Here is a 12,004-nt window from a genome sequence, read left to right on the forward strand (position 1 = left end):
ATCTATAACATTAGTAGGATGGCTAAGTGCCCCATTTCCAAATAAATTAACATTAATTTGCTGGTTACCTGAACAGCACGGGGATTACAGATTTCACCCATGCTGACAGATGGTATTTTACAGTTTTGATCCATGACACATTTAAAGGAATACATTCGTGAAGCAAGACACGTGAAAAAGAGTAAAGGACCTGAAATAGGAAAAAAATGGACTGTTTTAAGCATGCAAGATTCAAGCATGCAAGGTTTCACTCTGCCTCACACCAGGACTGATCCCATTAACCTCCATGGGGACAGGCCCGATACACTCAATTGTAAACAATCAAAATGAGGGCCTGTGGATCGAGTCCAACAGAGCACTTAATTTTAAGCATGGCAGGCTCCATGGCCTCCGTCAGGGCCATACCCCCACTTACGGCCAGGCACATGCTGCAGAGATTTGCCAGTGAGCCACAGTGTGCTCAGAGAGGCCATCAGCGCCGCAGCAGAGCTTCCATACTGACCAGGCTAATCCTGCTTTCACTTTATCCAGTTCCTTATCAGAAGTATCATAGGATGAATAAGGTAACTTATGATGTGGGAGCAATTAACCAGCACTGGGTCCAAATTGTACAGCTCACTGGTTAAACAAATATAAACCCCATGAGGATCAGCATAAATATAATACTCTATCTTACTGTTCCCTAGGCAGTCAAATATCATCCTGAGAGTTGTTCCTATCCAAAAGTGAGTGTGCAAGGTCAGACAGAAAATACAGCATCATTAAGGACAAGGTAAAATACATTAATTCAAAAGCGTGCTACTGAACATCACGTCCTTACATGACAACAAAAATTTCCAAGGTTCCCATTTGAAATCTAAACAAAACACACCCTTATTTGCATTTAGTTTCACTGTCTCTCTTCCTCTGTATTCTCAACAACTGTGTGAAAGCTGCTGGCCAGAAACTCTCTGCTCTCACGCCCACATTTCACTTACTGGCTTTCACAATAGTTCAAAATTTTGTCAATTTTATTAGTTTTGTATAAGCCACAGTGATCAATCATGAAGTAAAGGATATGAAGTAAAAATGCAATAAACATTATTGCTTGACAGCTGGTTGGTGACACATGTGAGACTAGCTGATAGCATTACTCCAGGATCTAATAAAGAAGCATATACCTTCAGATTAACGTTAATTGGCATCCTTAACGGCAGTGCGAGCAAATACGCCAAGGACCAAACCGGCCATGAAAATTCAGGAAACCAGTTCTCCCTCAGCCAAGGGGGAGGCAGACAGATAGCATGCAACAGAGAAACTTCTTTGTGATTCCCAGGCAGAGGCAGATACACCAACGGTACCCTGACAGGTCTCTGCAGAGGGTGACAGATGATTTCATAGATGATGAAGTTTTAAACAAAACAAATAACAATAATATAAAAGACAGAGAGAGCAGATTGCCTCTGATGTGACCAGAGACGTCTTTTGAGGATGCTAATGGAGTAGAGAATTGATTTTAAAGCTTGCCTTTTTGCACCACACACAGTAAGAAGTGGTGCTTGAATGAGCATGCATAAAAATCCCCTTCCCTGGAAGACAGTTTTAGACTCTGAATTTTTGGCAACGAGATGTGCAAAACACTAGAATATTTAATCAAACAGTTTTGAGCCAAAGACCCAGGCACAGGCTCTGCACTATTTTGACGTGGGTCTCTCGTGGCAGGCCAGGGACCTCTCGGTACATTCTGAAAAGATCAGGTCCTCGTAGATTGGGCTCTTTTTGTTAATCAAAAACCAGAGATTTTATTTGTCCTCGCTGACAGGATTCATTGTAAATGCAGCTGTTCAGAAACTAACATCAGTGACTTCTCCTTCTCTGTTTATTTGGAGTTACAAGGAGGGTTTTGTTTGGTTTCTTCTCAGAAAATTCTGGCAACTTCCTCCTCTGGTCAGGAGGCAGCACAGTAATATGGGGTCTTATGCATCAACACCTGGGCATCACATGGGATTTCTCAGAAAGTCAGATCTTCTGATGCAAAAACCTACCACCCTCCCACATACATACACAATAGGCTTGTTATTAATACATCAACTTGTTAAAAAAAAAGCTTCAGACGTCCTTAAGCTCTCAGGATCCAGGTCACAGGAAAACTGTCTATCACACAATTTCCCAGCTCCTGACACGTCAGCATTTAAATGCTCACACAGGAGCCTGCTTGCGCCTGCTGCTTTCCCCTCTCCCCTTTGCCCCCTCGCCATCCCAGAGGCAGTGCTGGATTTGGCACTGTGACACAGAAGCAAAAGACACCTTTTCCTTGGAGCAAGTGCCGTACCGCTGCTGGGGATGAATGGGAAAAGCTATTAGCAATATATCCACTGACTGGGGTCGCACTTCACAAATTAAGTTGGAACTATGAATTCAGACATATGACTCACCATATTTTAGACCAGACATTTTTACATAATGTGTGTTCCCTGCAAAGGCTGCAGAGTGCAGGCAGAGGCAGCACGGTAGGCACCTGCTCCCCTCCATACTTTACTGTGGTCAGCTCGCTACTGACACAGACAATACACAAAGAAAAAGGGCGGCACAAAAATAGGGTGTTGAACCCAGACCAAGTTTATTGCAAGGCTTGCCACTGATTCACAGGACATTCAGATGGTCCCATGACATTTTCAGTCTGCTAATGGAGGATGAGATATCTTAAAGAGAGTCTTGGGCTCCGTGAAGGTGAGACACATCAACCAACTGCTTCTAAGTTGGTTATATATGTTATAAATGGTCTGGGAGAAAGGCCTCAGCAACCTTCTCAAGCTGCACAAGCAACACCATCTCAGCCACCACCTCACTGTGTCCTGGTCTTGTTGGGAACAAACCCCCCACTATGTGGGTACAAAGCTGCAACACAGGCAACTAAAAGAACACACAACATGGACGTAACTGTTACGACCAACATAAAAGCAATCCTCATTACCTAAGAAGCCACGTTATGCGTGTCAATTCAATTAAAAAAAAAACCAAAACACCACACAATGCTGGCCAAGAATCATTCTCTAAGAACTACTTCGCATGCAAGCATGTGTCAGGATCCAATTAATTTAGGAGATGGAGTACACCTTGCAAAGAAACCAGTCCCATGGGTAATGATGCTTGTACCGAGAGATCAGTAGGGGTTGTGGGGGAAGGAAAGGGGTTAGGGAGAGTTGCCAGGCTGCAGTTCAAGGAAGAAGCTTTGATCTAAGACAGAAGGAAAAAAAAAAATTAAGAATCCTTTAGACTATATCAGCATGGTTTATTTATCAAGCTAGAACCTATTATGACTGTACCGATTCCTTTGAAGTTCCCTGGCCTATGTCAATTGTTTATTTATGATTCCATAATTGAGTAATGTTAGAAGTGCCAGCCTGGGAATTAGAGTACTTCCTAAGGGACAACAAACATGAGTACGTTTTAACTCCACAGTGCTTCAATGTGTGCTGTCAGGATGCACAGGTTTCTGTTCCAAACTGGGCTCCTCTTCCCTAAGGGCTGAAAGATGTTGAGTGCTTCATGACAATGACACTAATAACTTGATTGAGAGAGGAAAAGACTGCCACTGTAGAACTAACATCTGTCAGACCGTGCAAAATCATCACCTGTAATATCAGGAACATATGGAGGCTGATGCTGCTGGTCAAGGGTGGGAACTGAGCTCCACTAGGGTCATGATACCAAGCAGTGGCAGTTGGAAGTGAAACATTATGTATTTAAAAAAAAAAAAAAAAAGTTGCCTGGATTTTCTCCTCCTACCATAATCCAGCCACAGGGAAAACAAACAAACAAAACCCCAACCCACAAAACAAAAACAAACCCCATCACACTCAACCCACAGCAAAACTCATCTAAACTGAGCCCACAAAAGATTTGCTTCTACAGGTGATCTATTTCCACCAGTGCTAGGCAGCTCCCTACAACACATCCTAGGGCTTTTTACACTCCAGCTTCTGGTTGAATAATTTTAAAGTATACTGTTCTCATAGATTTTATTCCCCAACTTTTGTTCTTTTTCTTCTTGGCAATACATTTATCAAATATAACTGAGTCACTAACAATCTAATGCTCTTTCCTACTTATGGAGTAGTCTTTCACAGCACTATACCCACTCCTTCCCTCCTCACAACATACATTAACACAGGCATTTTCTACTCCTCCTAACCTCCTCCTTCCCCCACCTTTCATACTGCAATCTGCCTCCATTGCTTCCCTTTCTTCCATTCTATACTTTGACTGAAAATCCAAGTACAGGAAACAAATACTCCACTGTGCAAAGCCATCATTACCCCCTTCTTCCTTCTCACTTCATCATACTCTGGAGATGCTGAGTATTACCAATAGGCCCGTTTTATTTATTTAGGTTTTTTAAATTCTGCTCTCACTCTTCCCTATCCAGTAAATTCTGCAGTTCTCAAAGTATAGTATCTTTTCTGTTTTAAGCATGAAACAATTTTCCATTGAGTTTTAGAAGCCTAGTTATTTCTATTATAGGTCATTATCAACAAGGTATGAGGGATTTGCAACACCAGTGACTGCTCCCCAAAGCACTCCTGTGACGTAGAGGCAACGCATTCAGTTTGTAAATGAGGAACTGGGGCTCAGGGAATGAGCTACCTGATTGGTAGGCAGCCCAGATCTGTAGTCTGAAAAGAATGTTTAAGACAAACAAAACACCACCACCGCCGCCCCCCAATTAAAAAAAAAATAATCACACAATAATTTTCTCTCAAGCACTTTGTGCTCACTAATGAAACATCAGTTAAAATACCCAAATTCTAACTAAATCTACAACATTCACTAATTTTAACTAGTTTCCTCCTTCAATTAGAAGATGGTTTCTGCTCCAGCTCAGTCCTATTTCCAGGGTACAACATGATCAGGGCGTTCAGAGTCACTGGGTATCACACTAGTGGAAGCTGAACATGTTAAATGCAGCTCTTTTAATTGTGTCTCATTCAGTCTTCAAAGTCCACATCAGCTGCCAAATGCAATTTCTTCTGGGCTTTGAAGTACTTATATCCTAACTTCAAAAATATCTCTGCCACAATCCCTCAATGTCAAATCATGGCTCACCAGCAACGAATGTCACTAACCTGGCCCTCCTTTCTCTTCTCCTTCAGATGGCATGGCTTGACACCATACTTGGTTTCAACTATGCCCACTAAAATCTCATCTTGTAGATTTCAAAGTATTTCAAATTCTTATCATTCATTTTTTCCACATACCTTCCATTACCATACAACATTTCAGTACATCAACACTTTTCTAATTCATCCTTCCTTAAAAAAATAACTCCATCTTCAGTCTATCTTTCTGTACAGGAGGAAGCTGCCAGAATTTAAAAGCTTTCTCTCCTCTCAGCCAATTTAGGACTATATTTGATGAGCACTGGCATGTCCAAATCCAGCATAATGCTTTGAGCTTGAGACATTCTGCATATTCTAGAGCATAACCTTGAGTCCCACAACCCTGGGCATCCTAAACCTCATGTTTTCTGTGCTAACAGCTGTGTCTCCAGTATTTGTCACCTCCTTCCTTCATTTACCTTTGGCACTAGAAACATGTCTGAGAAAACTGCCTTTTTCTTAACCATCTAGATGACATCCCATTGTTTATTTCCACAAGCAATCAAGGGAAGTCCCACCCAACCATCTCTCCCTTTCCCAGATTCATGAGTGGCTCAGTGCCACATCTGAACACTGAGAGTGACTGGTTCTTCTGTTTGTGATACAGAGCACTCAGAAATGGCTCTGCTCTCTGGGGCAGTCTTGCAGAGTAGAAATGGTGATGAACCAGAATTCAATTATGTAATGAGAAATTGCTTTAATTAGCCAGTTAATTGACTCCTCAATTGCAATAAGTAAAATCACTCATTTTTACAAGGCACAATATTTTTTTCCTAAGGGCTCCCAGGAATCGGCTCTGCATCTCGCTTTCCCCCACCCCGACTAAAACTAAAAAGGATCCAAGAGTGCTGGCATGCTACTGGAGGATCACACATTTGATTACTGTTTCAGAGCAGCCCAGAAAAAAAATATGTAAGAGGTGAGCAAAGGTGCAGAGAGTTGCACTAGGGTAATGAACCAGGCGTCTTCTGATGGAAAGAAGCCTGAATTTGAGGCAGGATGAAATACAAATGAATTGAGCTGCCTTAATGCTGCCATCTTTTTACTTTTGTCCAAAAAGTGTCCCAACTCAGAAGGACACGGACTTTTCAACAAAAGTGAGATCCAAGATCCATACACATGATCAAGAGATCTACCCAAATGTCAAAGAAAGGGTACAGAGTGCCTTGGCAGATCTCCCAAAGACACAGTTCAGGGCCAGTTAAGCAATGACATAGTTCCAGATACCTCAAAGATGAGTGGGAGAGGCAATCTGCAGCACACTGAACTCAGTGCCTAGTCTGGGATTAGGGTACTGCAAGTCAAGACCGAAGATCGATGGCAGAATTTAGCCAAAGAAAGACGGTTTCAGTTTACTGCAAGTTTGGATTTGGCAACCCATTTAATGGGGATGTAAAATTCTACTCTGAAACAGAGAAAAAGAGAACATGACTCATGAGTCAAGCAGTGTATTAGCACAAGGGAATTCTCTGATCTGGAACAGGAGGTATTGCTAGTGCAATTAGTCACCGGACTTCACACAGCAATGACAATCAAGAAGAGAGAAAGTGTCAGACTGGAATGGACCATCAATCTTTCTGTCCCAGGTCCCTGCACTTTGGTTATCCCCTGGAAAGCTACAAGGGCTTAAGAAGAATACTTCTTGTAGCACAGAACCATCACCACACTGGCAGTTTCTGAAGCCTTCCACCTTCTTTCTCCTCCTATCCTATCCCATAAAGCTTCTGTGACAAGGTTCCCTGGTGTCCCACAACATACGCCTCTGCCTGGATGTCTTACCCATGGTGAATCTTCACAGGACAAGCCGCTATCCTTGGGGTCAGGCTGCCTCGAGGGACAGTCTTCCCCTTCATTAAAGAACCACAGACAAGCCTTCACACTAGCAGAGTTCTCCAGCAGCTCCCACCAGTAAGACTCTCTCAATGCTCTTGCTGTGCTAGTGACCTTCCATCTGGGAGGTGACCTTAGGTCTCATGCAATTCACCCGCTTCCTTTCCTCTCCAGTTTTGCAGCAGGTGATCACCAGGAGGCAAATAAATAATCATAAATGAACTGTGCAAAAGGCGGGCTGGTGAGTTCTGTGACATTTTAACCATCTGTTTAATAGCAAGGGATAGAAACCTGGATGAAGGCAAAGCAGCAGGGCACATTGCCTGGATGGAGTGCTGAGTCTGACAGCACTTTTAAAAAAACAGAGAAAACATCCTACCTTGGTGAAAGGGGAGGTAAAGAGAACCAGTGGTGTGGTATCTTCACTGGAGTTCACACAGGACTTAAACAAGAATTGCAAATTTTTTTAATAAGTAAACTCCTCTGGTAGGAAACCTTAGCTATCATCAACAGGGAACATCTGTGTGTTTGATTAGGGCTGACATTTTAAACTAAAGCCAAACACTCTGTAATAACACTAAAATCAGCAGCAGTGTAGCAAATAAGTCCCTGCTTTTGACACAGATATGCCAGGAATGATTTTGGCCCAGCATTCTGTACCTAAAGCAAGAGCAAGTATCACCAAGAGAATGCCCTTCAGGTTTTGAGCAGCAACAGCTCCTGCTGGAGCCTACAGAAAGCAATACACTTTTATGAGTGCCTAGGCAAGCAGCTCCCCAAACAGGGGAAAGAATCCCACGTGGGATCACAAGTCGGATGAAATTCAACTGCAGTAGAAGAGTTTGCAACAGAAAATGGGGTCACAAGCAGAGAAGTTTGAGAGCCACTTTTGTACAAACCTTCCACTGAAAAAGCTAATATCATAGCTCAATTATAAAAGCAAAATCCATCACTTTTGAAACATAATTCACTACAAAAAGCCTGGAGAACTGGTTTCCCAACAAAGCATTGGATTTTAAATGAATCAGCCAGCTTAGGGAAGCACATGTTGAAATGGATGGCACACCAAACCAGATACTTACAGTAACAGCATAGACAGAGAAAACAGACCCTAGTACAGAAGTGTCCAGAACCTGCCTGATTCCCTCTCTTACACAGCTGTCTGGGGGTCCCTAACACATCTGGCTGGCACCAGAGAACAAAAACCTCCTTCTTCCTGGGAGACTGTCACCAAACGCCCAAAACACATTATATAGCACTAAACTGAGTAAAACAGGCTTAATTACAAATTACTATTAAAATATGTGGCAGATCTTAGATATTTTTCCTTTTTGCCTGATGACATTCCTTTGTTTGACAACAAGAACAGAGACTTTCCATGACAGAATTACAGTCATTACAGTTTTCCTTCAATTGAGAATATACTGCCAGGACCAATTCTGCACTAAGTCAGTCCTTTAACCTTTATAACACCAGATACTCAAGGATGGACTGCGGCAGCCTTTAAAAACAGTACAGACATTGCCATAGAAGAGTTAGAGACTGGAATAAATGTCGTGTCTGAGGTGGTTGCATGAAAATTTAAAATAGGCAAAATTAAATTACCCATGAGAAATCCAGCCTGAAACTCCGACCTGAATTTTGTCAGAAAGTTTGCTTTGTCTAACATACTCAAATCAGGAGCTTGGCATTCAGTGCAAGACTGAAAGGTACGAAGGTTAAGAGGATACAAACGACAAAGCATGCAGGGTAATATACAGAAAGCACTGTGCCAAAATGCAGAAGGTGCAAATACCACATATGCTAAAATCTAGCACAGGATCTCTGCAAGAGAAGGGTGTTTCTAAGAACTCCTGCAATAACCTCGGAGACCAAAGCATCCAAAACAATCAAGATTCACTGGGTGACCAGCAAGGGATTAACAAAAATCATTGCAATTTAACAGAAGTAATAAAGAATGGGAAAATAGTCTTGAGAATCTCAAACATGGTCAGATTTCTTCAGTAATAAGCACATGCACGTTATCAAACCAAGCCATAACCTACAATAAAATAGCACTGGCACTTTTGTGAGAGAAAACCTATTAGATGATATGAGCCTGACTTGATTAATATTCTGTGGTATGGCCAGTACGTGAAGCAGGACAATCCTCACCACACTACTTAATAAAGTAGAGGTCCATCATTTATGGGACAAGCATCGGTGTCTGAATAGGCATAGCCAAAGGCTCTGTCCTCCCTCGGTATAATCCTATATGCCATTTTGTATAGAGCACAATCTCTTCCCATGTGTACGCTTCTGTGTGTGTGTGTTTATAGGCAGCCACCACGTGCTGGGGCGGCTCCTCCTGGCAGACCCCCGAGCACTCAGTCATCCATCCTGCCCCTCACACTAGGGCACAAACAGGCAGCAGCAGAGGAACCGAGCGTTGAGGAAGAGGAATGAGTATGTGTCCAGTTTCCAACGAGCATTTCTAAAGGAGCAAAGACGCTGGGTGCACAGACGGCACTTTACACTTCACAGCAAAGCCCTCATCTGGGAAAGGAGAGCTGACAGACGGCATTGTATGTACTGCAAGGGGCCACATTCATGGAAACAAGGAAAGAGAAGCAAGCGACCCCTCCAGAGCCAGCAGAGCCGTCTGTTCATTTCCCTGTTTGTTTGCTCTTTCAGACTTAAACGCTTGAGCAGATTTACACAAGTAAATGCACTCAAGAAGTGGGCAAACTGAATATGAACACTAGGCCAACTGGCTGCAGCGTCCAAGGAACAGAAAGTGGTATTAATCCTCTGAATTGGATACCAAAGCACCGCCTGTGCCCCGTGGAGCTTCCCAGTGGGGTCCCCTCCCCATCCTTCTGCAGAGCTGCATGGCAGGGAGGCTGCGGGGCACAGCAGCCAGGCGGGCTGGCTGCAATACCTACCAGATCTGTGCACTGTCCGTCTTCCCCGCCCCCAACTGCCCTTCCATATGCAAGGGATAGGCAATTGTTAGCAGGAGCCTAAGGCAATTAGTGAAGAAGGAAAATAAGATACTCAGAAGTCATCTGCACTTGGAAGTTTACCAAAACAGCTCTCCCAAAATACTTATTCCAGAAGAATTACTGCAATAGATTTATTTTTTTTTAAAAAACAACCTGCCCCTTAGCTGGGCTAACTCAAAAACTTGCCTCTTCTAGAGCTAGCAGTCAACAGATATCCCTCCAGGCATATTGTTGCTTAGGGTACACCTGCGTTGCAGCAAATCTGATATTGTTTGAAATGCGAACACCACAGTTTTAGATTTCTAAAACATCAAAGTCGGAAACTAGTTTGCAATGGGAACACTGCCTTCATGGGTATTTGTGCGTGTGCACACAAAAGAAGACTGAGAGTCCAGAAATGAAAATGAGATTTCAAAAATGCTGAAATCCTGCAGCTTGCATGTCCTTCCCTGTCTGTCAAACCCAGTTTCTTAGGAATATATTTACAATGCCTAGACAACTGCTCATCAAACCCAGTGCATGTTTTTGCAATTTTTAACAGTTAGAAGAGCATATTTTTATGCAGTTTTATTTTTATAGTGTTCAACACTATATACCAAAGACTCAATAGTATGGAAACCAACAGCATTTTCTTTTACCCAGCTTTAACTTTTACCCTGCCTCAAGCCTGCACAGGAGGATGGAGAAAAAGATACCTATTCACATCTTCACATCCTTCTGCTTTCTTCAGGCAGGTTTCATGCCAACAGAGAGAACAGAACTTCTCCTGTCCAACCAGAGACTACTAGTGAAAGACGAGCTGTTCTGCAAAAATGAACAATCTACAGCTTTCTCTGCCAGCAATGAGACTTCTCCTAAGTGTAATAAATACGACTGCATCGTCTACCTTTGCATACTACATACTCAGACCAATGAAGTTACACGATAGATCCTCATCATTGACAGAAGCAGTTGCTTGACATTAATTATTAATTCATGTAAAATTGAATTGAACTAGAAGATAAAGCACCTGTACCTGTTACTCACCTCTAACCACAGGCTTCCTCATAATCCACCAGCATCTTCCAGATCTGTCAGTGCCAGTGAAGAGTTTGCCCATTTTGTCATTCCTGGCAAGGATGCAGTAACCTTTCCCTTTGCACATGACTAATTTCAAGTGCCAGTTTCAAGGGACATCAGGGTCCACCCCTATCTTGTCCCTATCATTTTCAGCTCTCTGTGCCAGCAATGAGACTTCTCCTAAGTGTAATAAATATGACTGCATCGTCTACCTTGGCATACTACAATCTGCAAATTCTTGTAACTCTTCCTGCTGTCATTGCTCCAGGCATAATCTTGAAATTTGTGTTGCCATAAATAGTACACACTGCATTATCTAGACAATATATTTTAAAAAAATAGTTATGTTGCAGCATCAAGCACACAGAAGAGTTGTACAGTCTTAGTTCTGCCCTCTTATGTGTCCAACTCATTCACCAGTGAACACAGGTATTTTATGGGGCAGATCAAGACACATCATATAATTGAAGAAGAGAATCCCAGAATAGGCGAACATGTAATTGCAAACAGTATTGCACAAGCACACAGACATTCTTGCATGTGTTTTTGTTCCTTTGGCAGTAACATGGGCCAGCATTTTAGGAACATCCTGCTAGTCTTATAAAACAACCCAACAAAAGGAAAATACAATTTTTATCTCAACAAAACCTGAAGAGAATTTTGTAGTTGGACTTTCTTGGTCTGCAGGCTTTCTTCCTGTTAGATTTCAAATGCCTGCCACAAACAAAGGAAGAGGGAAAGGTTGTTAGCACCCTTCCCACAAACCACGGGAATCCTTTAAATTGAGTTGAAAAGCATTAGGCATTCGGAACAGAGGAACTACTGCTGGGTTTCCCCACAGCAGACTTGCAATGTTTGGCAGCTTTTTTGCCCAGCTGCCACGATAGTTTCTCCTTCTCTTACAGTTCAGTACCAGACAGGTCTCTGTAGGCCACAGCTTGAGACATGCTACACCAGGCAATCCAAAATCATCAGGTGTTTCACACTGTCACT

The 12,004-nt window shown here is 42.6% G+C and overlaps 1 protein-coding gene across 1 annotated transcript in view; it reads right to left on the minus strand.

Moving 5' to 3' along the window:
• LRP8 (low density lipoprotein receptor-related protein 8, apolipoprotein e receptor) overlaps positions 1–11,009 on the minus strand; it is a 160,007-nt gene extending 148,998 nt beyond the window's left edge. Inside the window, exon 1 of the mRNA XM_009320196.1 lies at positions 10,979–11,009. Coding sequence (XP_009318471.1) covers positions 10,979–11,000 — 22 coding nt within the window. The 5' untranslated portion in view covers positions 11,001–11,009. The remainder of the gene's footprint in view (positions 1–10,978) is intronic.
• Between the last annotated feature and the right edge of the window lie 995 nt (positions 11,010–12,004).

This window comes from Pygoscelis adeliae, unplaced genomic scaffold, assembly GCF_000699105.1.
Source record: "Pygoscelis adeliae isolate BGI_AS28 unplaced genomic scaffold, ASM69910v1 Scaffold393, whole genome shotgun sequence".
Lineage (NCBI taxonomy): Eukaryota > Metazoa > Chordata > Aves > Sphenisciformes > Spheniscidae > Pygoscelis > Pygoscelis adeliae.